Source organism: Vicugna pacos, chromosome 5, assembly GCF_048564905.1.
Source record: "Vicugna pacos chromosome 5, VicPac4, whole genome shotgun sequence".
Lineage (NCBI taxonomy): Eukaryota > Metazoa > Chordata > Mammalia > Artiodactyla > Camelidae > Vicugna > Vicugna pacos.
In genome coordinates, this window is record NC_132991.1 from 3,384,377 (window position 1) to 3,412,307 (window position 27,931).

At 40.4% G+C, this 27,931-nt stretch overlaps 1 protein-coding gene and 1 long non-coding RNA gene across 8 annotated transcripts in view; one reads left to right on the forward strand and one right to left on the reverse strand.

The window, feature by feature from the left end:
* Positions 1-238: 238 nt before the first annotated feature.
* LOC140696307 (uncharacterized) lies at positions 239-22,837 on the forward strand. Of its 4 annotated transcripts, none has more exons than XR_012072448.1 (4): positions 239-350; positions 7,561-7,671; positions 12,002-12,108; positions 22,372-22,837. It is a non-coding gene; the product is annotated as an uncharacterized lncRNA (long non-coding RNA). The 4 variants fall into 4 exon arrangements; XR_012072447.1 differs by lacking the exon at positions 239-350 and adding an exon at positions 5,005-5,058; XR_012072446.1 differs by lacking the exon at positions 239-350 and having other exon boundaries at positions 7,337-7,671.
* Positions 11,374-27,931, reverse strand: part of UGGT1 (UDP-glucose glycoprotein glucosyltransferase 1) — a 105,200-nt gene continuing 88,642 nt past the window's right edge. For all 4 annotated transcript variants that reach the window (XM_072960774.1, XM_072960773.1, XM_072960775.1 and 1 more), the window contains 9 exons: positions 27,086-27,174; positions 26,459-26,563; positions 25,001-25,085; positions 23,783-23,965; positions 22,417-22,577; positions 21,266-21,380; positions 14,059-14,175; positions 13,443-13,611; positions 11,374-11,512 (listed from right to left, as the gene is read on the reverse strand). In XM_072960774.1, the coding sequence (XP_072816875.1) occupies positions 11,487-11,512; positions 13,443-13,611; positions 14,059-14,175; positions 21,266-21,380; positions 22,417-22,577; positions 23,783-23,965; positions 25,001-25,085; positions 26,459-26,563; positions 27,086-27,174 (1,050 nt within the window). In that variant the 3' untranslated portion in view covers positions 11,374-11,486. The remainder of the gene's footprint in view (positions 11,513-13,442; positions 13,612-14,058; positions 14,176-21,265; positions 21,381-22,416; positions 22,578-23,782; positions 23,966-25,000; positions 25,086-26,458; positions 26,564-27,085; positions 27,175-27,931) is intronic.

A 27,931-nucleotide genomic window follows, 5' to 3' on the forward strand; every position in this document is an offset into this window, starting at 1 on the left:
TAACCCCAATGTGATGGAAGCTGCAAATAGGGCTTTGAGAGATAATTAGGTTTCGATGAGATCATAAGGGTGGTGATCTCATCAGGAGATTCGTGCTATTATAAGAGAAAGAGACACCAGAGCTCTCTCTCTCCACACCAATGGGAGGACACAAAAAGGTGGCTATCTGCAGGCCAGGAAGTGAACCTGACCATACTAGGACTCTGATCTCACAATTTGGGCTTCCAGAACTGTGAGGAAAAAATTCTGTTGTTTAAGGCAGCCAGTCTATGGTGTTTGGTCATAGCAGCTTGAGGCAACTAAGCCCCCCTCCAACATGGGTGAACACTGAGAGCATTATGCTAAGTGAAGTAAGTCACACACAAAAGGGTGACTATTGTGTGAGTCTACTTCTATGAGGTACCTAAAAGAGAAAACTTCATAGAGACAGAAAGTAAAATAGAGGTTACCAGGGCCTGGGGGGAGGGGCAGTGGGGAGCTGTCTAATAGGGAGTTTCGATAGGAACTGATAAAAAAGTTCCGGAGATGGATGGTGGTGATGGTTGTGCAACGTTGTGAATGTACTTGATGCCACTAAATTATACACACAAAAAAGGTTAAAGTTTGATCAATTTTATGTTATGAATATTTTACCACAATCAAAAAGTGCAACAAAAATACACGGATTTGACAGAACTAACAGTAGAAACAGGTTTCTACACAGTTACGGTTGGAGATTTTTTCATTAAGGTTTTGATTTGCATTTGCTTCATGATTAATTAGGATATTTTCATGTGCTTATTGGCCTTTTGTGTATCTTCTTTGGAGAAATGTCTATTCAGTCTTTTGCCCATTTTTTAATTGAGTGGGTTTTTGTTTGTTTGGTTTTTGTTTTGTTTTTGCTGCTGAGTTGTAGGAATCTCTGTATATTTTGGATATTAGTCTCCTACCAGATACATGATTTACAAATATTATTCTTGTTCTATGGCTTGTCTTTTCACTCTCTTGATAGTGTCCTTTGGTACACAAACTTTTTAAAACATTTTGATGAAGTCCAATGTACTTTTTCTTTTGTTATCTGTGCTTTTGGTGGCATAATTGCTAACTTGGTAGGATTCAACTTCATTCTTTTGCATGTGGCTGTACAGGTGTCTCCGCATCACTTTTGAAAACAATGCCTTTACTTCATCAAATTGTCTTGGCAGCCTGTTGAAAAGCAATTAACCATATATGTAAGGGTTTGCTTCTAGGCTCTCTAGTCTTTTCTGTCTATAGCTCTATCCTTATGCTAGTGCCACACTGTTTTGATTAATGTAGCTTTACAGTAAGTTTTAGAATTGGGAAGTGTGAGTCCTTCAACTTTGTTCTTCTATATCAGGATTGCTTTGGCTCTTCAGAGTCCCTTGACATTCCATAGAGATTTTAGGATGAGTTTTTCTATTTTTGCTGAAAATGCCTGTGGGATTTTAATAAGAATTGCTTGAATTTGTAACTAAATTTAAGTAGTGTTACTTCAACAATTATTAAGTCTTTCAATCCATGAATGCTGTATGTCTTTCTATTTATTTAGATATTCTTTTATTTTTAATTGAAGTATAGCCAATTTCCAATGTTGTGTTAATCTCTGGTGTATAGCATAGTGATTCAGTTACACACACACACACACACACACACACACATATATATAGATATTCCTTTTTATTATAGGTTACTACAAGATATTAAATGTAGTTCCCTGTGCTATACAGTGGGACCTTGTTGTTTATCTCATTTAGGTATTCTTTAATTTCTTTCAGCAATGTTTTGTAGTATTCAGTATACAGTCTTTCGCCTCCTTGATTAAGTTTACTCTGAAGAAAATTATTATTCCTGAAGCTATATAAATTGAATTGTTTTCTTAATTTCCTTCTTGGATTGTTCATTGTTAGTGTATACAAATATAATTGATTTTTTGTGTGTCAAGTTTGTATCCTACAACATTGCTAAATTCAACCTTTTGTGAATTCCTACAGATTTTCTACATATCATGTCATCTGTGAACCAAGATAACTACCTCTTCTTTTCCAAATTTGGATAGCCATTATCTTTTTTTTCTTGACTGATTTCTGTGGCTAGAACTGCAGTACAGTTTTGAATAGTGGCAACAGTAGGCATCCTCATCCTTCTCCTGATCTTAGGGGAAAGATTTCAGTCTTCCACCACTGAATATGGTATTAGCTCAACTGGGTTTTTCATATATTCATACATTCCACTTCTATTTCCAGATTATTAAGTGGCTTTTTTTTTTGCATTAGTTGAGATGATCATGTGGCATTTTCCCCTCATTCTATTAATGTGCTGTATTACATTGAATAATTTTCATATGTTGAACCACACTGCTCTGAGGCTAAATCCCACTTGCTTGTGCTATATAATCCTTTTAATATGCTGGAATTTCATTTGGTAGTATTTTGTTGTGGGTTTTGCATCGATATCTGTATCTATATATCTATATCTATATATAAGGGACATTGGCCTCTAATTTTCATGTAGGGTCTTTGTCTGGCTTTTGGTGTCAGTTAGCTAGCCTATAGAATTAGGGAGTGTTCTCTCCTCTTCATTTTTTGGGGAGAATTTGAGAAGGACTGGTTTTAATTCATCTTATATGCTTGGTGGAGTTCACAGGTGAAACCATCTGGTCTTAGATTTTTCTTTACTGGGGTGTTTTGGATTACTGATTCAATGTCCTTACTTGTTATAGAGCTAGTCTGATTTTCTATTCCTCTTGCATCAGTCAGCTTTGATAATTTGTGTGTTTATAAAAATTTACCCTTTTAATCTTTAAGGTTTTAATCTAGGTTATTCAACTCGTTGGTGGACCATTGTTCATTGGACTTAAATAATCCATTTATTTATTTCTGTAAAAGCAGTAGTAATGTCTCCACTTTTCTTTCTAATTTTGAATTTCTCTCTCATCAAGCAGGATTTGTCAATTTTGTTGATATTTTCAAAGGACCAACTTTTGATGTGACTGATTTTCCTCTAATTTATAAAACTCTAATTCATTTATCTCTGCTGTAATCTTTATTTCCTTCCTTCTGCTTGTTTGGGTTTAGTTTGCTTTTCTTTTTTTAGTTCCTGATTTGTATTTAGGTTATTGAGACTTCCTTCCTTTCTAAGTAGGAATTTACTGCTGTAAATTTCCCTCTTAGCACTGCAGCCCGTCAGTTTTGGAATGTTGTGTTTTCACTTTTATCCATCTGACGGTTTTAAAAAATCCCCCTTGTTTTTTCTTTGACCTGTTGGTTATTTAAGAGCATGTTGTTTAATTTTTGTGAATTTTATTTCTGTGAAATTTCTAGTTTTTCTTCTATTATGGTATCTAGCCTCATTCCATTGTGATCAGAAGACACTCTGTGTGATTTCAGTCTTGTAAAATTCATTAAGAATTGTTCTGCAGCCTACGTACCATGTGTCCTGGAGGGGGTTTCACGTGACTTGAGAAGACACATTCTGCTGCTTTGTGGAGTGTTCTGTTTACTTTTGTTAGGTCCATTGGTTTATAGTGTTGTTCAAATCTTACTGATACTTACTGTACTCTTACTGATCTTCTGTCTGGCTGATCTATCCATTTTTGAAAATGGGTACTGAATTGCCTAACTATTATTGTCAAACTGTTTTTCTCCCTTCAGTTCTGTCCATTTCTGCTTCATATATTTTGGGCTCTGTTGTTAGGTGTGCACAAGTTTATCATTATTAAATCTTCTTACTGGATTGGACCCTTTATCAATATATAATGTCCTTTGTCTCTTGTAACTTTTTTGAATTAAAGTCTATTTTATCAGACAATAATACAGTCACAACAGTTCTCTTCTGGTTGCTATTTGCATGGAATATCTTTTTCTATCCTTTTATGTCCAAACTGTCTTTGTATCTGATATGAATCATTTATTAACAACATATAGATCATGGCCTCTGACCACCCACCCCCACCATCTCTGCCTTCTAACATAAGAGTTTAACCCATTTACATTTGAATTAAATACTGATAAAAAGTTACGTACTTCTGCCACATAGCTATTTGCTTTCTGGGTGTCATACATGTTCCTCAGTTCCCCATTACTGATTTTTTTGAGGGGAGTACGTATTTGAACTTTCCTCATTCCCTGCCTCTTTTGGGTTGCTTCACATTTTTTTAATTTAAAATTTAAAATTTTCCTACCTCCTCCTTTTTGTTGTTTGTTTTGTTTTGATTTTTGGCAATAACCATATTTTTTCACATGGTTGCTCTAGGAAAAGCAATATGCTTTCTCAGCTTACCAAAGTTTACCCTGCATTATAGTCACTCCAACTCACATATAATGTAAGAATCTCTTAACTCCCATCCCTTGTGCAGTTGTCATGTATTTTACTTCTACATGTTATTTACCAAAAATACAGGTAACATATTTGCTTTAAGCAACCAATAGTCCCTTAAAAAATAAAAAATAGTTTATTAAAGAATAAAAAGTAGTATAAAATCCCATATTTACTATTTCCCAGTGCTTTTCATTCCTTCCTATAGACCTAAATTCCTATCAGGCATCATTTTCCTTTTAGCCAGAAACGTTTACCAATTTTTATAGTCCAGGTCTACCAGCAATGTATTCTCTCAACATCCAGTTATTCTGAAATAATTTTATTTCCTTTTCATTTTTGAAGACTATTTCCCCCACATAATGCTACAATAGCTTTTTTTTTTCTTTGGGGAATTTAAATTTTTTATTCCACTGTCATCTGATCTTTTTCCCTGATAAAAAGTCAGCTATCATTCTCATTGCTGTTTCTATGTATGATGTCTCTTTCTTTGTTTTCCTGGCTACTTTTAAAAGATTTCCTGTATCTTTGGTTTTCAGTGTTTGATTATAATGTGCCTGGGTGTGTGGCCTTCTTTATATTTATCCTGCATTGGGGGGTGGGGTGGGGTGGAGCGGTGGTGGTGGTGACATAGGGTGAGGCCAGAGAACAAGAGAGAAACCAGAGTTCCACAGTTTTGTTACATCACAGTTCACACCACACAGGACCACTCAGGAGGCATGAAGGCTGGTCACTAGGAAGGAGGCAAGGGAGGAATTGTGGGCAAGAGCCTTTATTGTGGTTTCCCCAGGGAAGGATGGGTGGGGCAGGGCAAGAAGGCTTAGGACTGGCTAATTTGAATAGTTTCAGTGGGCTCTGGGGCATAAGAGCTGCCCTCGATCGTCTGGTATCTGGCCTTGGGAGATGAGAGTGAGTGTATAGTGACCCAGAGCTGAGTCCAGTAAGTGAAGTGTTAAGGTGTGGCCTGGATTGGCTGCTCAAGATAACCAAATGGCCTTTAGCCAGGGCCTCGAAAACTAGATCAAAACAGCATTTTTAAGAAATCATATTTCAGGAGTCTCAAAGGCTCTTGGATCCATGAGTGGGTATTTTAAATCACATTTTGAAAAATTTTGGCCAATATTCCTCCAAATACTTTTTCTTCTTTTAAAACTCCACTGATTTGTTAAAATGCTTGATACTGGCTTGCAGGTTATTATATCTCTATTCATTAATTTTTTTCCCAATCATTTTTTCTTCTTTGGCTCCTCAATTTGGATAACTTCTATTAATCTGTCTTCAAATCCCGTGATCCTTACTTCTGCAGTGTTTAATCTTCATTTAAGCCCCTCCATGAAATTAGTTTTTAGAAAGTTCATCTCTCTCCTAAAATTCCCCATATCTTCATCCTTTGAATCTATTCATTCTTGTTGTTTCTTCAACAAATTTATATTTAAAATTCTTTAAACAAATTTGTTTTTAAATCTCTTCAGTTTATTTTAAAATTCTTATTCAGTGACTTCAGCATCTTGGTTGTCTGTGGTCCTGTTTCTTTTATTCTTTCCCTTGGTTATGAGTCATATATTTCTGTTTCTTATGTCTGATTTGTGATTGTGTCCTAGGCATTCTGAATGATAGATTGTGGAGACTCGAGTCAGTCACTTTTCCCATGAAAACTGTTGAGTCTTGTTTTAGTAGGCAGTCAAGTTACTAGCAGATTACCTTCATTATTTGAAGGCTTGATTTTTGGCTTTATTAGTGTGTCGATTCTAGTCTTGCCCTTAGTCCTAGGGCGCAGACTTGCTCAAATTTAGTGGAAAGTCCCAAATATTTACCAAGCCTAAACTTCCCCTCGCCAGCACCAGACATCTACTGAAGTCTCTGCTGAACTTTTCCAGCCCTTCCAGCTGTCGTTTTCTGTTTGGGTTTCTTGGAATCCTGTCTTGTTGCCGTATAATTTAGGAGTCAGCCGAGGATTTGAGGGGAGTGTGCAAGGCAAATTCAAAGCCCTGTGGCTCCATCGTTTCTGGAATCTCCCCCTTCAACCCCCAGCGGCTCAGACAGCCCTGAACTCTGCCCGGGCTCCCCAGCCCTGTAAGACCGCCACTTGTTTTATTCCCCGTGTGCCGCAGGAGGAAGTCACTGAAATGCGATCTCATCCAACGTGCTTTTCCTCCTTCGATGTTGAGTCCCCTCCAGATTTTGCCCGTCTCTGGTCACTTTCCAGTGCATTTCAACAGGGTGTGTAATTTCTGGTTGGAGGGCTAATCTGACACGATGCTCTTGTCAATACTGGAAGCCACACTGTAATCAAATGTTTAAATGTTACGTAAAATGAAATCCAATTTCCTTTTCTTTCTTTATCTGGGTGATGGTTATACAAGTGTGTGCACCTTGAAAATCTATCAAGGTGACACGTTTGCACAGTTGTGCCTTCACGTGCTGTACATCAGTAGAAAGTTTATTATAAGAAAAAAAGCAATTTCATGTTGGTACCCAGTTTAAAAATCCCTCAGGGGCTTTCTGGTGGCCCCAGGATTGAACTCAGACCCCTTCTCCAGCACCTCTCTCCTGGCCATGACTGGCCACAGAGGTTCACCAGCAGCTCCCTGAGACACACTAGCTCTTGCTCCTCCCTCTGACCCCATCTCTCTCTTCTACATGAATAACTCCTGCTCATTCCTCAAGCTTCAGTTTAAGCATCGTCTCCTTCTAGGGGCGCTTCCTGACCACCAGATGCCTGCCCCTCTCCTCCACCTCAGGTGCCCTCTGTTGTGTTCTAACAGCCACAAGGGCCCCTTTCCAACGTCCACCTTGGCAAGAGCACCCATCACACTACTTCCAGTGTCCAGTGAGCACCTGAATAGCAGGAACCCCACCTTTGACCCCAAATCTAGCCCCAAAGTAGGAGCCCAAAGAGTCTGCAAAATGAACAAAGCCCGCGCCACCCTTCCTGCTACAGCTAGCACTTCTGGGGCAGGTCCCCAAAGCTGGGGACCTGGAAGAGACAATCCAGAGAGCTGCCTGCAGCTGGACCCAGCTCCACCGCCACAGGCCGTTCGGATAAAGCTCTGCTTCCTGCCCAGACCTGCTGCTCCTGTCACACTAAGGGGTGGGACTCGGAGCTCTTAACGACCTGCCCTTCCTCAACATAAAAGTGAAACGACTGACCAGACAGTTTTAAAGAAGAGAAGGAAAATGTTTATTGTGTTCAGCAGACCTTGTTTTCATTACAGTACCAGGAAATTCATTCTCAGTTCATTTCAGGTGCAGAGGGCTTTGCAGGCATTCAGAGGCCCCGCGCTTGTTCCCAAGCAAGGAGCAGCATCTGGACCTGGGCTGCACTTAATGGAGGAGGATTACAGTCAAATAGAATAGGTACAAAGGGTTTTCTAAAGTACATGGTTTCTTTTAAAATTCTAATGTTTTTCTCTGTTTTTCCATGTTTACCTTATTACCAAAAATAACTGGTTGGAAATCATGGTACTTGATTATCTTTTTCTCAAATTGTTGACTTTAGGTTATTATAATTTGCTACTTTTACTTTGAAGAGGAATTATGCCCATTTCTCTGGAAATCTAAAAGGTGACAAGTAAGGCAATGCATAAGTTACAGGGGGATGAAGGCCTTAGCTCACACCCTAACCTGGGTCCTATCGCAAAATCGGCCACACCTGGCCTCTGTGTCGCTAGGGCACTGGGAGAGACAGGAGATGGCCTCTGGTTTGCAAAAATCATTACCGCGGAGTTGAGACTTCTGGACTACTTCTGGGGAGCATGCAGCTGCTTACAGCCGATTTTGCGGTTTGTTTTTATAAACTGTCAGCATTCAGGGACACGCTGAGGAGGGGAGATCCTCCCCTCAGGGCACTGACTCACGCCCCCTCATTTCTGTGGTAGACTGAGAGATCAGAGACCACATAATGAAAGAGAAACCGGTATCCTCCAGATACTCTGAAATAACGACCTGAGTTAATGAAGCCTAATTTTCTTGAATTCAACCTGGTGGTCACCAAAGTCCTGATTAAGATCGTTCCTCATTATACACACATGATTTTAAATAAAAAATGTTATCCCACCAACTAGACACATAACAGTTATAATTAAGTTGATTCATCGTCCCACAAAAATATCCCCATAAAAATCAAATACTTAAAAAACAAGTTATTAAAGTTACACAATGGAGTAGTTATTTAAATAACTCTGCACACAACGCACCCTCCACTTGTTACCAAGAGAAAGACTCCACTCTGTAGTTTTATGCAAACATTTCCATTTCCATGAACCTCGATACCAGAGTACTAACCATTTCATTCAGACAAAAAAAATGCACTAAATGTTCCCTTGTAAATTGATTGAATTATTTCTCTTATTCATGGCAATTTTGGAAACAAACTGCTTTCAGGTACCCAAATTTACTCTTAGGGGAGAAGTGGGCGAAGGGGTATCATTTTATACTCACTGCTACGAGGCTGGTGTCTGACCTGTTCCAAGTTACAATGTCAGCAAAGGATGATCCCCTCTGCTTCCTCCCTATTATCCGCAAGACTGCATCCCCATCCCTAGCTGTCGGCCCTTCATCCACAGACTCTGCAACCAGATACACATGGTTCATGATATGAGGACCTGAGGACGGCAGAGTAAATTAAGCTCCATTCTTAGAAACTACGTCTTAATTTTTATAAAACCTTTGCTCGCCCCAGTGCTGAGTCCACATAATACATGGGCCTACCCGATGCGCGGGCACTTGGTAGGTGGACAAACAGCTGTCTGTTTCCATTTGAAATGCCATTTGGACAGATTCAACACTTTCTCAAGCTTATGGTAAAAATAAACACTACAAATCATTCTCAATGTGGAAGGTATTGAGTACAATTTTAAAACCAAACACAGGCATGCTCCCACAGCCCCCAGAGCAGGCTGTGTACCCCTGTTTTGACCTCAAACACCACTGTTTACAGAACATAAAAACTCCCTGCTGCATGTCATTTGGACATGTCGCATTGCTTCATATTACTCTGGCACTGATTCAGAAGAAAAATTTTCCATTACGGCATGATGAGAGAAAAACAAATCCATGAGACATAAACGATGGTTAAAAACAGTGCTCTGTGAACAGTTTCCAGGAGCTTGAATGCATCAGTGAAGTCAATTCCTGTTTCTTGGCGAAGATCTCTCCTGTCTATCTTTTCAGTCACCATTTGCTTCCACACAGTAGAGACAACAGACAAAGCCAACTGAGACCAAGTTTTCGTGGTAAAGCCACTTTCGAGGGCATCAGAGGTTCACTGTGAAACCTGCTTATGCCACATGAACCAAGAATTCCTGGAGGGAGGAGGAGGGCCCTAGGCCATTTCAGAAGAAAGCTGGGTCTTACATGTTTAGATCCAACAATCAGGAAGACTCAGGGGGGTGACAGAGAAGGGGCAATGATACACACCAGACAGAGGACAGACGCCACACTGCGCCTTCCTCACACAGGATGTGCGGGAGAGACCTGGCGGAACATGGGCCGAGGACCCAGGAACTGGCATTTAGAAAGCACATCCCAGTGACTTCCCCCCCACCGCCCAGTTCATCGCCTGCTTAAGCTCCCAGGAGATGAACTGGGGACGCGTACAATTCCGCCCCTGGCTGTAGACACAAGTGGCAGCAGCAGAAGCCTCTCCGGCGGCTTAATCAAGTCTGAAGTGAAGGCGGCCAAAGGTTTCCCACTGTCACTCATTCCACCCCTTCGGCTGCTCTGACCAGGTGAGTCAACAGCAACGGTGTTGAGGGGCCGTGTTAGTCTCGGATCAATTTATCGAAAAAATTTTTGGGTTCCCTCCTCCCCAGTTTTTAACGAGATTACAAAAGCAAATTCAAAAGCTCCCTCAGACAGACTGAGAGACTCCTGGGCTAACTTTTGTATGTGAATATGGAAAAAATGAATTACTTGATAGCTGTCAGAAGACTCTAGAAGGAGGGAGGGCCACGCTGCTGGGCCCTGGCCCTCACCCCTACGCGGGGTATGGACACCTGGAGGCCCCGCGGTGGGGGCCGCCCAGCACTGCCCGGTCACCGGGGAAGGCCGCTGTGGGAGGGCTGTCCTGGGCCGCTGAGGGGAAGACAGGAAGCCGCGACTGCAGGGCTAACCCTGCTTCAAGCTGCGACTCTGTGGCATCCGTCAGAATGGGCAGAGCCCTGGCCATTTCCGCAAGGCCAATGCAACCCACCACACTCGACTAAAAGGAGAACAGGACAGCGTATAGGAAAACATGGACACAACAAGACCTCTCCTGGCCTTGGATCTGGGCCTTTTGTAGAGAGAAGCCAAAGCCATGTCCCTGGGGTTTGAGAGAGAACAACCCTGCAGAGAGGGAGAGGGCACAGGATGCGGGGACCTTGCTGAGGGAGCCCTGAACCCGTCAAGATGGATCCTGGGGGGCCTGACTATGGCTTATCCAGCGAGGAAATCCACGACAGAGCTTTCTCCCAAAAGTGGGAAGAGAAAACAAAGACTGTCACAAATATAAAAATTGCTTACAAAACAATGATCTAAAAAGTTCAGTGGGGCTGGGTGGAAAAGAAGGTGGTTTTCGCTTCTGATCAGTCACAATGGGACTCAGGGTTTATAAAAGAGAACAGCCCACTCCTGGTCTCCCTCCATCGCCCCCCCCCTGCACTCTGGAGCCCTCCTGCTCTTGATGCATCCCCCCCTCACCCAACCCACCCCCACTATCCCCAGATGAGTTTGCCCCGAGCCGGCCCTGAAGACACACGATTGTTGTGGGGTTTCAATTTGATGGGGAACCTGATGCCCCAGATGGTGCAGACCCGGGCGGTGCAGCCCTTGGGCAGAGCTCCTGAGCCCCGGCCGTGAACTGAGGTAAGGAAGGCCGCGCGCGGCCCAGGGGTGCTCTCGGCTGTGGGCACCACAGGGCTTGTCGTCGTCCTCCAGGGGCCTCTGCCACCTCCCCCTCTGGTGAGAAGACTGCTCTTCACGGCGTCGCCGAGCCCGGCCGCTTGGCTCCCTCTGAGGTGCAAATCTGGATGCAGGGCCCGCCGGCGAGCAGAAGTCACAGTCCGCGGTGGGCCCCCCGCCCGGCCGGGGCATCAGCAGTTGTATAGACAGATTGGAAAAAACTAGCATTTAATATAAAAAGTGTTTTTCAAACGGTGTCCTTTCCTATATTTCCTAGCGTCCTCTGGAGATCATAATTCTTCACGTTTCTGAAGTCCTGCGTGTGGAGAAGGAGGACCATTGAAAAGAAAAAAGAGATTATCTTCAAGTTATAAAAATACAGATTGGGCATTTTTTGGCACTGAAACCTACTGTTTGTACCCCACCTCCACTGTATCTCTCTTTTTAAGTTTCTAGGAGCTTCGGTTTGGTGTGTTTTTATTATATTTTGAAACCAAAAACAAAATCTATGGTTAAATTTTTAAAAGCATCAAAACTACCTGAATACCCCCAGCTCCACCTAAATTGTGCTCACAAGCACAGTATTTATTCCTAGTGAAAATGGACGTATGCTTAGTTGGGAGCCTTCTGTTTTTCATTTAATAACAGACAAAAACATTTTCCTATGTGGCAGTGTAAGCTCATTTACCATTCTCTATTCTTGGATGTTTAAGCCGTTTTTAATGCTTTTGGCTTACAAATAATGGTAAAATAAATGTCTCCATGTATATGATTTTTTTTCCTGTGTTGAATTATTTCTTTCAAGGTAAATTCTCCAGAGAAGAATTATTGAGGATATAAACATTCAGTGGCTTCTGATGACTGAGTCAGTGCATTATAACAGGATTGTACAAATGCATGAAGATCAACAAGGTACACCCAGGAGAGTTTCACCACTATCTCCCCAACAAACGGCATTATCAATATGTACATTTTTCTATGTACTATATATTAATTCCTTTAATTTCATTACCGTTTCCTCAAATTCATTTATTATTTGTGTTTTCCTCTTATTTAAATAGTATGCTACATTCTTTGCCCATTTGCCTATGAAAATTCCTGAAATTTTACTCATGAATTTCAATTAATTATTCTCATGATGAATATCTAGCCTTTAAGCTGTGATTTTTAGTATCATGTTATAGTTATATCTAGGTGAATCACTCAAGATCCATGTTCTATAATTGCTTTTTTCTAGAGGGGGGCAGGGGAGGTAATTTGGTTTATTTAATTTGTTTATTTGTCTGTTTTAACGGAGGTGCTGGAGATTGAACCCAAGACCAAGTGCATGTTAAGCACATGCTCTACCACTGAGCTACACCCTCCCGATCAACTGCTTTTTAGAATTAGTTTTGAGCTGAACAAATGAAAATCCAGAGCCCAGCTTACTAATGGTTTACAAAAGGTCACTTTTGTATCCTAATGATTTTTTCAGACTGGCTACCATTCAAGATAGACATATAGCAGAGGAAACAGTATATGAAGACTAAGTCCTTTCGATTTTTGGTCTAAATTAAATATAAACACTCCAAACCCAGCCCAATATGCCTGTTTGAAAGAATAATACTTTTTTCAAACCAATATGTACTTTGTCTTGATCCTAAGTGCGTTCATTCACTCGTGCCTAGACAGATTTAATGGAAAGTCAAGGAATCTGACAAGAGGGCCCCAAATAATGTCAGGTTTGGGCTATGTATAATAAAACTTATGAACCTAAATAACAGTAAGTACAATTAAAGCACCCTTTCTAAAAGAAAGAAAAGAAAAGAAAAGAAAAGAAAAAAAGAAAAGAAAAGAAAAGAAAAGAAAAGAAAAGAAAAGAAAAGAAAAGAAAAGAAAAGAAAGGAAAGGAAAGGAAAGGAAAGGAAAGGAAAAGAAAGAAAGAAAGAAAGAAAGAAAGAAAGAAAGAAAGAAAGAAAGAAAGAAAGAAAAGAAAGAAAAGAAAAGACAAAAGAAAAGAAAGAAAAGAAAGAAAAGAAAAGACAAAAGAAAAGAAAAAAGAATAAAAGGGCAGCAACTCTCTTTAGTAAATACTGTTTAGAAGCCCAACTGAATAAGGAAAGTGAAAAATACACACTAGCAGATATCAGGATGGAAGGATTAACAAATGATTCTTCTTTTTCCTTTTATTCATTACCCTGTTTGTGAAACCAACAGAAGTCAGAAAAGCCAAGAAGCTTTACCTAAAGCCAAAAGTCTGTACTCACCTTCTCGGCTTGGCTCTTTTGTCGTCTTGTCTCTGAACAGTGTTCCCGATTCCTTCTCCTCCTGAAAGCGGGTCTGCAGCTGTTTGATCTCCTGATCGTAATCCTGCCACTCCGGGACAATTCGAACAGCCGCCTCCAGCTTGGGCTCTTTGGTCATTGGATTGTTACACTGCACAAATCGAAACGACAGACTTCAACTGATGTGAAGAAAGGGTGTGTTACACAGAATTCAAAGCTGTTTCTGTTCCTGGGCTACAAGTCCCAGCTGGACAAAAAGAACCATACTGAGGAAACAAATGATGTATTTATTAGCAGAAGCAATGTGGCAGCGGGTTATATGAAGCTTCTGCAAAGAAGCTGTGGAGCGCTACCAGAAGGTAGGAAGAGAAAGTCCATTTGGAAAATTACAAGGCACAGAGTGATCTTGAAGACAGGCAGTAACATCACTGATTTTCAGCAGTGAGAACGTCCCCTCCAGACACTAGAGGATTTGGCTTCCCGCCAAGGTGCGAAGTTCTGCAGTCCCTAAACTACACAAGACAGGGAAAGGCTAAATAACTGTCTAGCTGTACGTCACACTGGACCAAGATGCAGAAAAGAGCCACAGGCAACTCACCAAATCAATTGTTTTTGCCTTCTTCTTAGAGGCATCATCACACCACGTTTCACACCAAAGCCATTCTTGAGGAAGGGATTTAATTGGCACCTGATGGATCATGTTATTGGGCAAATCCTGTTTGGTACAGATGATAAAACACAACAACCTGAAGTTTGGGAGAAATCTGAATACATGCACAGCAAATGAGTGAGGTGAACTGCTTACATATCACATGCCAATCATAAATATTTAGAACGGAAATGGTCCTTACCAAAAACCTCAGAGAAGCTAAAATATTGATTTATGGTGTTTTTAAAAACCACAAAGTTTAGAGGGTCCATAAAATATCCACCCATAATAAGCACCTGAAAAACCTGAGCTTAAAACTCACAAACAGCCTGAATGTAGACTTCCCTCAGTGACAGCGATTCTAAGTCAACTAATCATAGACTGTGGATCTTGTCCTTCACACGGTCTTACTTAAAGGAAGCTCTGAATCCGCCCTGTCTACTGAGCCCACGTGTTTTCTAGCCAACTGTGCTCTGTGCTTTGAAGCTTTCTTCTCAGGAAAACTTTTGAGCTTGACACAATAGAATGTGCCATTGTCCCAAGCCACAAACCACTGACACGATTCAGGAATTCCACCACTTCTGGGTAGATACACAAAAGAACTGAAAGCAGGGGCTCAAAGAGATACTCGTACTCATACACCAAATGTCAGAAATAAACCAAATGTCCAACAACAGATGAACGGATAAACAAAATGTAGTACACACATACAATGGCATATTATCTTATCTCAACAGGAAGAAAATTCTGATACATGCTACAACATGGACGAATCTTGAAAACATTCTGCTGAGTGAGACAAATCGAACACAAAAGGAAAAATACTGTATGATTCCAAAAGTACCTAGAATAGGCAAGTTCATACAGACGGAAAATAGAATGGAGGTTACCAGGGGCTAGGGGCAGGAGAAAAGGGAGTGAGTGTTTATTGGGTGCAGAGATTCTGTTTGGGACAATGAAAAAGTCCTGGAGCTGGACAGCTGCACAACACTGTGAATGTCCTCAATGTTACTGAACTGTACAAGTACAAATAGTTAAAATGGTACATTTTATATTATGTACATTTTATTTTACCACAATAAAAAATAATCAAGGTAAAATAAAAACACTCCCAGACAACAAAAACTGGAAAAAATGTGAACTTGATGCTAAGGGTTAAAAGTAAAGGATAGTCTTCAGACAGAAGAACAGGGATCCAATATGGAAGCCCAGAAATGCAGGGAAGAATACAGAGTAACCTAAAGGGTGACTGCAAGGAAACCCGAACAGATACTGACTATTTTAAACACAGATTTATAATACAGAGATCTAAACTACATGGCACCGAAGCATGCGGGGTGAATTCTAACACAGCATGTGGACTTGCAGCAGAGGCTGCTAGGAATGCAGGTTCCTAGGCCTGATCACACACCTACTGAATCAGCCTGTGCAGATGGGGCCCAGAAATTAATGCTTTAATAAGTTCTTTGCATGATTCTCTTACATATGCTAAAATCTGAGAAGTGCTACTCTGATGTTTTCGCATTATCTGGTAAAGCAGTAAAATATACTAATTAATATTAGCCTTTGCAAAGTCAGAAATGCGTACTATAATCTCTAGGATAATCATTAAAAATTATTCATAAAAAGTGATTACTTTAAGCTAATAGAGGGAAAATGGAATTATAAAAAATTCTCAATCAATCTGAAAGAAATCGACTAAGGAGAAAAGAGCAACACAGAACACATGGAGTAAGTAAGAGGCCAGAGAAAAGCCAAACTTCTCAGTGATTTTACATTAACTATAAACGGACTAAATGGCTGTCACACCAAGGAAAAAACAAACAGGTATAAGCTATTTATAAGAAATAGAACTAAAACATAAGGACAAAGAATGATTGAAAATAGAAGGTTAAACTAAAAACTACCATGTGATACTAACCAAAAGGAAAAACCAGTGCAGCTGCACTCAGATGAGACACACTTTAAGCTCTCCCCACCAAAAGCATTAACAGAGATAATAAAAGGTTAATTTGTCAGAAATACATATAGTTTCTAAGTTTCTAGGCACTAAATGATACAGCCTCAAAGTACATCAAGCAAAATTGGACAAGACCAAAAACAAGAAAGATTTCACAATACGGAAAAAGATTTTTAACACAGTTCTCTCGGTAACTAACAGAAAAAACAAACAAAACAAATATAACAACATTTTGCTAAACCTGACCTAACAGACATACATAGAAAAACAACACACCTAACAACTGCAGACTATAAAACCACATTAAATGTTTACCAGAACTGATCATATCTGGGCCAAAAAGCAAAGCTCAACCAACTTCAAATGCCTGAAATCATATAGGATACATCCTCAGACCAGAGCAACCAGGCTAGAAATTAATAACAAGCACACAAAGTAGCTGGAAAATCTCTATGTATTTGGAATCACTTCTAAATAACTCAGGAGTTAAAGAAGAAATCACATGGGAACTAGAAATATATTGAGTCAAATGATAAGAAAAATACTACATATAAAATACGTGGAATGTAGCCAAAGTCTTGCTGAGACAGAATTCAGAAATTCCAAATGCATATACAAGAAAAGACTAAAAATCAGGAACTAAACATCTATCTCAAGAAATCAGAAAAAAATCAACAAATTAAATGAAATAAAAGGTAAGAAAACAATAAAGAGCAGAAATTAGTGAAACAGAAAAGAAACACATAGACAGGATGAAAACCATTTAAAGCTCGTTCACTGAAAAGACACATAAAAGTGATTTATTCCTGATGAGTTGACCAAGGGAAAAAAGAGAAAGCACAAATAAACAATGTCAGGAATTTAACAAGAGAGGAGGAGAAAGAGAGAGAGAGAAAACATCAATACAGACTTTACTGACTTTGAAAAGATAACGTGATGAAACCATTCTGGCTCTTAATATACATTTTTCATAGTTGGTTAAACAGTGCCTTTAAGATCTGAGCATGTCACTGTATATAAATTATATCTCATTAAAGACAGACAATGAGAGGATAGTATAAACAACATTAAGACAACGTATTAGGAAATTTAGGTATAACTTAACATAGATTTATGAAATAGAAAAAATGTCAACAGACCCATAACTATAAAAGAAAGTGGGTCATAATTTAAACACAAAGGAATGTCTATGTGGCTTCACTGGTGAATTCTACCAAACATTTAAGAAAAAAAAATGAAGCCAATCTTACACAGACCAATTACAGGTAAATGAAAAAGAATAAGACCCAACTCATTTTATTAAGCCAACATAGCTTTGCTATCAAAGCCTGACAATATTACAAGGCACTGCCATATAAATACATACATGCAAACTTCTTAAACAAACACCAGCTCTGAAACGTCACCTCTTCATAAAGCAACCAAAGAATCATCAAACATAGAATCAACTTTTTCAGAAGTTTGCAATTAATGAAAGGCTTGCAGCAATCCAAGGAGTCAACAAAAATGGCTGAATGTTGGTAAGAACAGTGAGCTTTGTGGTGTTTTAACTTACCCTATTCCTGTCAGTCTCAAAAAATAACAGCCTGCATTTCCATACTGGGGGCAAACAGAACAAGGCTGGAGGTCTTTCAAAGCTTCATTCCCAAAATAGACTCATCACGTGACTGGTGGCTCAACCTAACTTGAACTTGCTCAATGTGAAAGGCTTCTCCTTGGCAGCACTTGTTGGATGTATTACGCTTCCTAAGGCTGCCTGAGGCAGAAAAGAAGACTAACCGAAAATCGTAAAAGGAGAAGCAGAAGAACAAGATGTCCACAGGAGGCTTTGAAAAGAGAAGGCATATTCCGGGAATGCAGAAGGCAACGTATGTGCGTAAGGCTCTGAGTGTGCTCGAGGCTGTGTGCGTAACCAAGAAAGACCTAAGAAGGTTTAAGGTCTCTGCTCTGGCTGACCTTGAGGCTCCAGGCAGGGAAGAAGGCTAAGGTAGAGTTGGAAAGTGCCCAGCTGATTCTTGAAGGTGTGTCCCAGCATGCATCCAAAGGTCTTTAGCAAAGACTGGGAGTCTTAGTGGTTCTGAGCACTTAAAATAATTTCTGTCCAATTTTAGGTGACCATAAGCTAATCAGGCAGACAAAAAAATGCAGACTTCACAGAACTAGTTTGGAAATCACAAAAACAAACAAGCAACTAGTACAAGTAGCAACAACAAACCCTGGAGAGGGAGCAAAATCTAATTTCCAGAGTTGCTACACTAGATTATTTGAAATGTTCAGTTTCCAACAAAAATGAAGAGACACAGAAAAAAACAAAAACTAGAAACTATGACCCATATATGGGGGGGAAAAAGCAATCAATAGAAACTATACTTTTGGAGGCCCAGACATCGGACTTAAAGACAAAGATTTTAAATCAACTATTTTAAATATGTTTAAGCAGCCAAAGGAAACCACGTCTAACAAAACAAAAGGAAAGTAAGAGAATGATGTTCCAAAAATTAGAGACTATAAACAGAAATTATACAAAAGAACCAAACAGAAAATCTGGAGTTAAATACTATAATAACTGAAATGAAAATTCAGTTTGCCCACAGATTTGAGTAGGCAGAAAAAAAGAATCAGGTCAATTGAAGATAGGTCAATTGAGATTATCCAGTCTGAGGAGCAGAAAGAAGAAAGAATAAACAGTACCTCACAGTTCTGTGGGAACCATCAAAAATATCAACATACACATAATAGGAGTCCCACGTGTGGGGGGCAGGGGGAGGCAGGCACAGAAAGACTATCTGAAGAAATAAAGAAAATTTGCTGAGTCCGATGAAAAACATGAATCTACACATCCAAGAAACTCAATGAACTCCAAGTAGGATAAACTTTAAAAAGACCGACATATACAAATACTATAATCAAACTGTCAAAAGACAAAGAACTTTGAAACGAGCTGGAGAGATGGTGACTTGTCACAGACAAGGCAGTCTAAGATTAACAGGTGATTTCCCAGCAGAAACCATGCAGGCTAAAGGCTGTGGGACAATATATTCAAAGTGCTGAAAGAAAAAACTGTTAAGCAGTAAGTCTATATCCACCAAAACTATTCATCAAAAACTGACGGAGAAACTCACAGATACAGAGAACAAATCAGTGGTTACAAACCAATCAGGGGAGAGGTAAGGTGGGAGGGGAAAGACAGAGATATGGCATTAAGAGACACAAACTACCACATAAAAAACAGATAAGCCACAAAGATATACTGTACAGCACAGAGAAATAGAGCCATTATTCTGTAATAACTTTAAATGGAGTATATAATCTATAAAATATTGCCTCACTATGTTGTATACATGAAACCAATATAATATTGTAAATCAACTATATGCCAATAGGAAAAAAAAGAAAGAAAGAAATTCACACATTCCCCAACAGTGTGTAGCTCTGGAGCCACCCTACCAGAAATACTAAAGGGGTCCTTCGGGCTGACATGAAAGGACACTAGAAGTAACTCAGAGGAGAAATAAAAGCACCAGGAAAGGTACAGAGGCAAATATAAAAGACAACACCAATGTATTTCTTGTTTGGAGCTCCTTTTTTATTCTCCCATCTGATTTTAAAGACAGCAATGAAAAATGATAATTCTAAACATGTGTTGACGGGCACACAGTGTAAACTGCATGGCAGTAACAGCATGGGGGGGGGGGTGGAAATGGAGCTACCTAGAACAAAGTTTCTGTATACCACAGGAAATCAAGTTGTTATTTATTCAAACTAGACTGTCATAAATTAAAGTGTTCGTGATAAATCAGGACAACCATGAGAAAACAACTAAAAAATTCATAGTGGAAAAAATAGGAAGGGAATGAAAACATCTATATAACATAACTGAAGGCAGTAACTAGGAACTGATAAACACAAAAGACAAGATATAGAGAAGACAAATAGGAAATGGTGTAAATCCTATCTCACTAATAATTACATTAAATATAAGTGGATTAAACCCTCCAATTATAAGCCACATGGGATGCCAGCTCACATCTACCAATTTAACAAATTAAACAGTAAGTATTAACCAAAACATGGAACAACAGGAACTCACGCTGCTGACGGGAGTTTAAATTAGAACTATTTTGGAAAACTGTTTGCAATTATGTAGTAAAGATAAAGATGCACCAATCTGATGACGCAGCAATCTAACTTGTAGTTGTACACACAACTGAAATACATACAGTACACACATGCCTCTATCAAGACATGTGCACGAACGGTCACAGCAGCATTACCCATGGAAGACAAAAATGGAAAATAACCCAAATGTACAGTGAACAAAACACCACTACACACAACAACGTGGATGAATCTCAGTAACATAATAACGTTGAGAAAGAGAGGTCAGACTCAGCAGAGTTCACCTTTTATAATCCCACTGAGACAGGCAAGACTACAGTGTTTAAGGATACAGTATGGTAATACAATACAGAAATGGGTGCTGGATACTTCTGTTACAGGAGAGGGTGGCTTCCAGGATGCTAGTAATGTTGTATTTCTTGAACTGGGTGGTGGCACATGGGCATCTGCTCTGTGGCAAATTCACCGACACATATGAATATGTATATGCTTAAATATTTTGTACACTCGCTTTTCTTTAAGGATGTTATATATCACAATAAAGGTTTAAAAATGTTTAAGACACACATAAGCAAAACAAAATGTATGAAACTATGTATCTAAAATACAAACTATAATCTCACCTTTAAAAAATGTTTAGAATTAATAAAGCAGTGATTCAGCTAAACTTCTTAACAAACACCACGGTTTCTGACACAGAAAAAAGGTTTATTGTGATACCATATTCTATGCTGTGAATCCTGAGCCAGTTAGTTCCTAATGAAGAGTGACAAACTGACCCTAGCAGGCAGAGAAACTAATTTGTCAGACTAGCTTGGGTACAAAATTAAAAGATACGGTGATTGTTTGGAGAGGCAGCATCCTCCTTCCACCGCCCTCCCCAAACCAACATCAGGCCTAAGACATTTTTCACTACTATGTCCTCCCTTAAGGACACATAAAAACCTCCCCCCAACACACACAATTCCTTTCCATTAAGAAACAAAACACAGTCCCAACAGAGGAGACTACTTCATTTTCTGACACAGCATCGTATGCCCATCACTGAAACTGTTCACCAAAAGAATAGCCACTTACCTGATCAAGATTGGAAAGGCTGTTAGGATCCTGGCTCAGACCTTGGTACTGTCCCCTGAGTCTGTCACCAGCAGCTATTTTCCTAAACTTCTTCAGATCCACGACATACAGTGCACTAGACAGAGAAGAGCCATCTGTTATAACCATGGATTATGGCAGAGCAAGTCCCCCCATTGCCCCGCTGATTCATGGATCGGATCACCAGGCAAACCTTCTGGCTTCTCTTTGAAAAGGCTGAGACCCGGCAGTGGGGCTCAGAGTCAGGACTGCTACTTTGAAGATGGCTAAGGAAGTTAGTACAAAACCCCTGTTCTGCTACCATCAGCTCACAACGACACTCTTCCTGATTTAACTGCCCTCCAAAGGAAATAATCTCTGGCAAAAGCTTTCTAGCAAATGTCAGCAGATCTGGTTTAATAAAAATGGACAGTAATTGATGATATTCTGATGATGTCTTAAATGTTACAAGGAAAAATACCCCAGTGTTACAGTTCTATTGGACCCAGAACATAAAGTATAATACTGAGATCACCACACCTCAACATTTATCCTGCCAGTCCACTAGCCTCCAAATCACACTGGGCCCAGAGGTGATGCAATGTTCACCAGAAAAGCAATGAATGCATACTGTTTACCCTGGGAATTCTACTTCTAGGAATTTATCCTGCAGATATACTTGAAACGTACAGAAGTTCGTATTTAATTATTCACTGTAACATTGTATGCCACAAGCCAAGACCATAAATAATATATATCCTGGAAAAAATATATTGATGTAAAAAGGAAAAAGGTCTCTCTCTCTCCCTGTTGATAGGTTTACTAGAGACGTTAAGTGAAAAAAGCAAGGAACAAAACTGTAAATAGGATAGTACATGTTTTATGTAAAACAGAAGTAATAGTTGTTTACATAAGAATTAAGAAACTCTGGAAGGACACACAGTAAACGAATAGAGGAGGTTATCTGGCTTGGGAGTGGGAACTGGGCAGAAGAGAGCCAGAATTGGGAAGGGTTTTTTCTCACTGTACATTTTTAATACTTTTTACTTTTGATGCACATTAATGTATTACCTATTCATGATTTTAAATATGCAAAATTAATTTTAAAGGAAAAACGTCAAACAACAGCATCCGAAGTCCTCCTTTTTCAGTACCTGATGTGATACTTCCGTCCCGCTAAATGACTGGCCCAGTAGCCCGACTTCCAGAACCTGTAACCGTCCATCTCTCTTCGGCTGTCACAGAAGGGAGTATAGCCGTAAGGAGCACCGTCCAGATTGAAATCTCTCAACTCTTTCAAATCTGTTCGTACAATCTGAAGAACAGAGGATCACAGTCATTTGTTAAACAACCACGCGGACAGCAGTGTCCGTAAAATACACGGTGTCTCACTGTGGCACCGTGGAGGGCAGCTCAGGGGTCAAGGGCGCCAGGGGTAGACCCAGTGTGAGCCCGGATTCCTCTGCTGAGTGGCTGACCACCCTCACTGACATGAAAGACGCTTAGCCTAATGCCTCGCACATGGGATTCTGAGTATTCAGAAAAAGGAGAAATAAAACGAATTGGCACCGCTTAGACTCAGTTTCCTCATGTGAAATGGAGACATCACAGGGTGGCTGGGAGGATACACGAATTACTGTAGGGACTGGAGGGGAAGGGGGCCCGGCACCCAGGATGCGCTCAGCAAGGATTCAGTGTGATTACAGAAGAACTGGGAAAGCACGCTCAGGTCGAGCCAGAGGGGACGTTAAGTGAGCCAAGTGAGGCGAGATTCCAAAGAGTGGGATGAAGTTTTGTCCCCGTGACTTTGGCACACGTTCGGTCACTTCCATGCAGATGATGAAGCTGGGCTTCCGCCAGCTCAGGGGGAGAGGGAAAGCTGCAGGGCTGAAGTGTATTTGCACTTTCTGAGTTTGCACACTCCAAAATTACAGTGTGTTCCTCTTCATTAAGTCAAATGTTGCCCACAGGGGGCCATCCGAAGAGTCCTGCATCATCAAGGCCAGGCTCCTGGCTTCCCGTCTCTTACCTATGTCAGTAACTCCTAGCTCAGGGGCAAATAACTGGAGATGATGGCAAGCACTGCTAAACCTCAGTTTTCCAGAAGGTAGGGGGGTGGGGCAGGTATAGCTCAGTGGAGGAGCGCCTGCTTAGCCTGCACGAGGTCCTGGGTTCAATCCCCAGTCCTGCCTTTTAAATAAATAAATAAAACTCAATTTTCCAACTTTTAGTTAGTATGTTAAATGAATTAAATTTACGATGCAAAACTGCGCACGTGATGTAATCACAACTATGTAAAAGAGGCATAGGAAAAAAGATGAAAATACTCTAAATAATGTAAAATTGAGCATGTATTTTAAATAAGGTAAAATACATTCTTCAAAACCATATAGTCTAAATAGTGTAAAGCAAGCATGTATTTTTCCCACAACTGTAAAAATAAAATCATTTAAAAAGGGAAAGGAAGTCTAATGCCTTTAATACCAACTTGCTGTTGAAACCTGGCCTTTAAGAGCTTACCTGATCGGCATCCACGAAGAGGAACTTGTCCACTACAAGCGGGAAGAGCACATCCAGGAAGAGGATCTTGTAACCCCAGATGATGCGCTGTTTTTCCGTCTGTTGATGAAGCCACCGGGGCCATTTGTACTGAACAAGCTCATACTGAAAATTGTATTTGTTTGCCATGTAAGGTATAAACTCCTATTTTTTGAGACAAGGAACAACAATCATTTACTTTTTTTTTTTAAACATTTACCTTAAGAAAAACAACTTCATAAGTAACTCAACCAACCAGAATTACAGCACCAGTGACATTTACCACGAGTAGCTGAACAAAGAAATGTCACCCTGACTCACTTGGACTATACAAAAGAACACATACAAACTTTTATCAAACCTTCATTTTTATGGCTTCTAATCACCACGTGAAATGAGAGAAATCTTCAAGTGAAGGCTTTTAGGTAACTAATTTACATCTGTGTGTGTGTTTAAGGGAAATGTACTTTTAAGTTCGTCTGTCTAAACTTGATTTCAGTAAAACATTTTTTTACCTTGATTTTAAGCCTTTTTTCCCGCCAGGTCTAACCCAGGGCAAACCCAAATACTTTGACCAAATTTGTTGCAGTAACTCTTTCAGGTTCTAAACAGAAGTAATTTCAGGGAACCAGAAGTCAATTACTTATCCAGGAGACGTATTACTGAATACATTAAAAGTTGCTCAGTAAATTCTATAGAACAACAACAAAAAAGATGCAAATAAATAAATTCAGATGACATATACTAACTGATATAAATAAAGCAGGAAACTTTGCAAGTGTGTTTTTGTTTTGCACAGATGAAGCATTACTTCCCTAGATCACTGGGAGCTGTTCACGATAGAACTAATCATCCTGCTCACTAGAAACCAGAACCGTGCTTTCCAATTAAATGCGGACATGCATGCTCAGAGGAAGAGAATGTGACTTCATCGAAACAAAAGATACAGACTCTCCCCTCTTATGATATCCAAGCTTCAAACAGGTCATAATTTTGCGTTCAGTTTTATAACAACTATTTCCCCCAAAACAGACCAGTCTGGAAGAATCATCAACACAGAATTACACAACTGAATTAGGGTAACTTTATACAAAAATTTTTTTAAATTACACAGATAACGTAGAAGTAGTAAAAAATATATTATACTGTACATATCTCCTTAATAAGAACGTTTTCCTTTTCAAAGCCTAAGGAACGAACCTTGAAGGTGGGGGACAAATAATTCTTCAAGAACCAGAATTTCACAGGAGTCTTGGTGTTCTTCAGCACTGATAGCATCATTATGCTGTCAAACAAAAGGAAGTAATAGTAACAATCTTCCAAATCTTCTTTTAATTTATATATAATATAAATAAACCTAATATATATGTGGGGGTAATTAGGTTTATTTATTTATTTATTCTAATGGAGAGACTGGGGATTGACCCCTGGACCTCTTGCATACTAAGCACATGCTCTACCACTGAGCTATACCCACCTCCCACCCCTAATCTTTTTAATCTCAACAAAATCAAGCACAGTCAATCATGAGACCACTCAGTGTTCTTTATGGCAGAGGTGACTCGTGGCTCAATCAGGTAAAGAGAGACTCTCAGTAGTGGAAAATGGGAAACTGCACTTATTCGCACTTATAGAGTATCACTGGCTGTGAAGAGTACTTTGTACCTATCGAAATATACCTAACTGATAAAGGCACATGTTTTAATTACGTTATACCTCTAACTAAACTGCTTCGTGAACTGATACGTTAATTATGGTACAAATGAATAACGGAGGTTGTGCTTAACTGACTCCTGCAGCTCGTGTAAGCACACTGCCTCCCACCGCCCACGCCCGCCGGGGAGGGGAGCCTGGGGAGGTAAGGGTGGCAGAGAGTGGTTACAATGGCAGGATTCCCTACTTTGAAAAAAATAAAAACAAATTTCGAGTCAAGGAATTTGATTAAATTCAGTTGTCACTAACACCTGACATGGCTATTCTTTAGGTTAGATATGATTCCCTGAAAATATGAGGGTTAAACAGGAGTGAAATGACACTTGACTATTCACTATACAGGTTTGTAGCAGAAAATTAAGAGGGAAAAGAACCCTGGCGTTAGGAAAGCTCCTCTCAGGCACAGCCGGGCCCTGCTGACCACTGTCCACAAGGCGCTCCTGGGGGCCTTCCCCTGGCGACCGCTGAGACAATCAGCCCGAGCCTGTGCCTCTCCTTGGCTCTTGCTGGGTGACGTCAGATGCGCCCCCATGCCCCTCAAGTCTCGGCCTGTCTGTAAGAACTAAGACCCCTGCTGGCTCTAAAATCCTATGACTCTTTAGAAGGCAGGCCCTGTTCCATCTCTATTCTCTACGTTAACCTCCTAATTTCAGGTTTAAGCGATGCTTGGTGGACAATTAACACCATTCTTCACCATGTGTGCACAGTGATATTAAAGGTTTATAGCCGTGTGATATCCACACAGATGCATTTACTCTACAGTGACACTCCACAAGACTGGCCAGATCAAAACCACCACAATTATGTACAGTAATCTATTCACCATCCAGAGTGCTTCAAATACACAGAAGTACAATGGGCAGAATCCCATAAAACACATCCTCCCTAAGTAAGAAGGCTGCGACAAATTCATGCATCTGTCCTGAAATAACCAGCATGACTAACCGAAGAAATCTTTCATAGAGATGACCAGATGCAACGGAGAAAATGTTAATTATGTCATCTTTGTCTTGTTTCACTTCCTCCGTCTTTTGTCCTCCTGTGAAGCCCCTGTAATAATAAAGGTAAAAACAAGGACCCGTGAAATGCTGGCAGGGACACACTGCCCTTTGAGGGGAGGGGTCAGGAGACGGTGCTTTCTCATTCCTGCTTCCTCCCCACGGTGCGGGCACTGAGCATCCACTCGTGCCCTGGGGGAGGGCGTGAGGACAGCAAAGCAGCCCATGGGACAGACAAGGAGAGGGATGCTGCTGGACACGGGCTAGTCCACAGAACAATGCAAAATGTACGACTGAAAGTGAACTGAGCAACTAGCACTCAACTCTCCAAGGAGAGAGAGGCAAATCCAACTGGTGTCAAGAAGGATGGCACAGAAGTAACCTCACCACGAGGGGACACCGACCTCTAGTCAGTCAGTGGGACACACTCAGCTACACTACGCACGAGTGCAAGATGTCGGCCGCACAGAGCGGAATCTGAAAAGCCCAGACAGGATTATTATACTCAGGTGAAGGGAAGGATGGTGCTTATATCTCATTTTTCCCTTAAAAATAGTACTTCTTTATGATTTACCATTTGAAGGAGTCCCAAAACCCAGACTCATTCTCATTGGTTCCATCACTCAGCAAGTCTTCATTCACCATGTCCGCCTTCTTCTGAACCTGCAATCAGCCATACGAGAAGAATCTCACCCTCCTATTGGGTTTCATAGGCATTAAACTGCTTTTCCCTGGACGTACACGGGGAGTACTGGCCACAACAGGGAGTTAGTTCTCCAGCCAGCAGGCACAGCCCGCCCAGGGTACAGACATACGCAACAGAGCTACGTTCGTCACATCACAGTAAAATCTTAAGTGAGGAGACAGCAACCTCGTTTAATTAGACAATAATTGTTTGCAGTGAGAAAAATGGGCAGAGAACCTTAGAGTCTGAGTAAAAACAGAAGCACAATTCTCCAGGCTAACAGCCAGTCCCCGGGAAAGAGTGCAGCCCACAGGACTCACTAGTACAAAGAGGGGCTGAATCTTCTCTACAACACGGGTCGCTTTCCTGCTCAACCACATGTGGCCTGCTTTCGATTTTACTGTGCGTAATGATTATTTATTCCGTAATATCGTTTCCTTGAATTTAAGGCACCAAAATTCTGAGAACGGAAAGCAGAACTTAAATAGCGCTACCATTTTACTGCTGTTGAAATTTTCATTGGCATTCTCTCCAATTTTCTGAGAATAAAATCATAATAATGTGAATTGTGGCTATACCAGCAACACGTTATCTGTGAAAACATTTTACGGAAAGTGCGACTTGTACTGCTCACTGAGATTACCCAAAAGGTGCAGTCTCTCAGCTGAAGAAAGTCACAAACTCACATTTACAGAAGACATTTTGCCTCTCGAGCAGCATTCCTATAAATGCTAC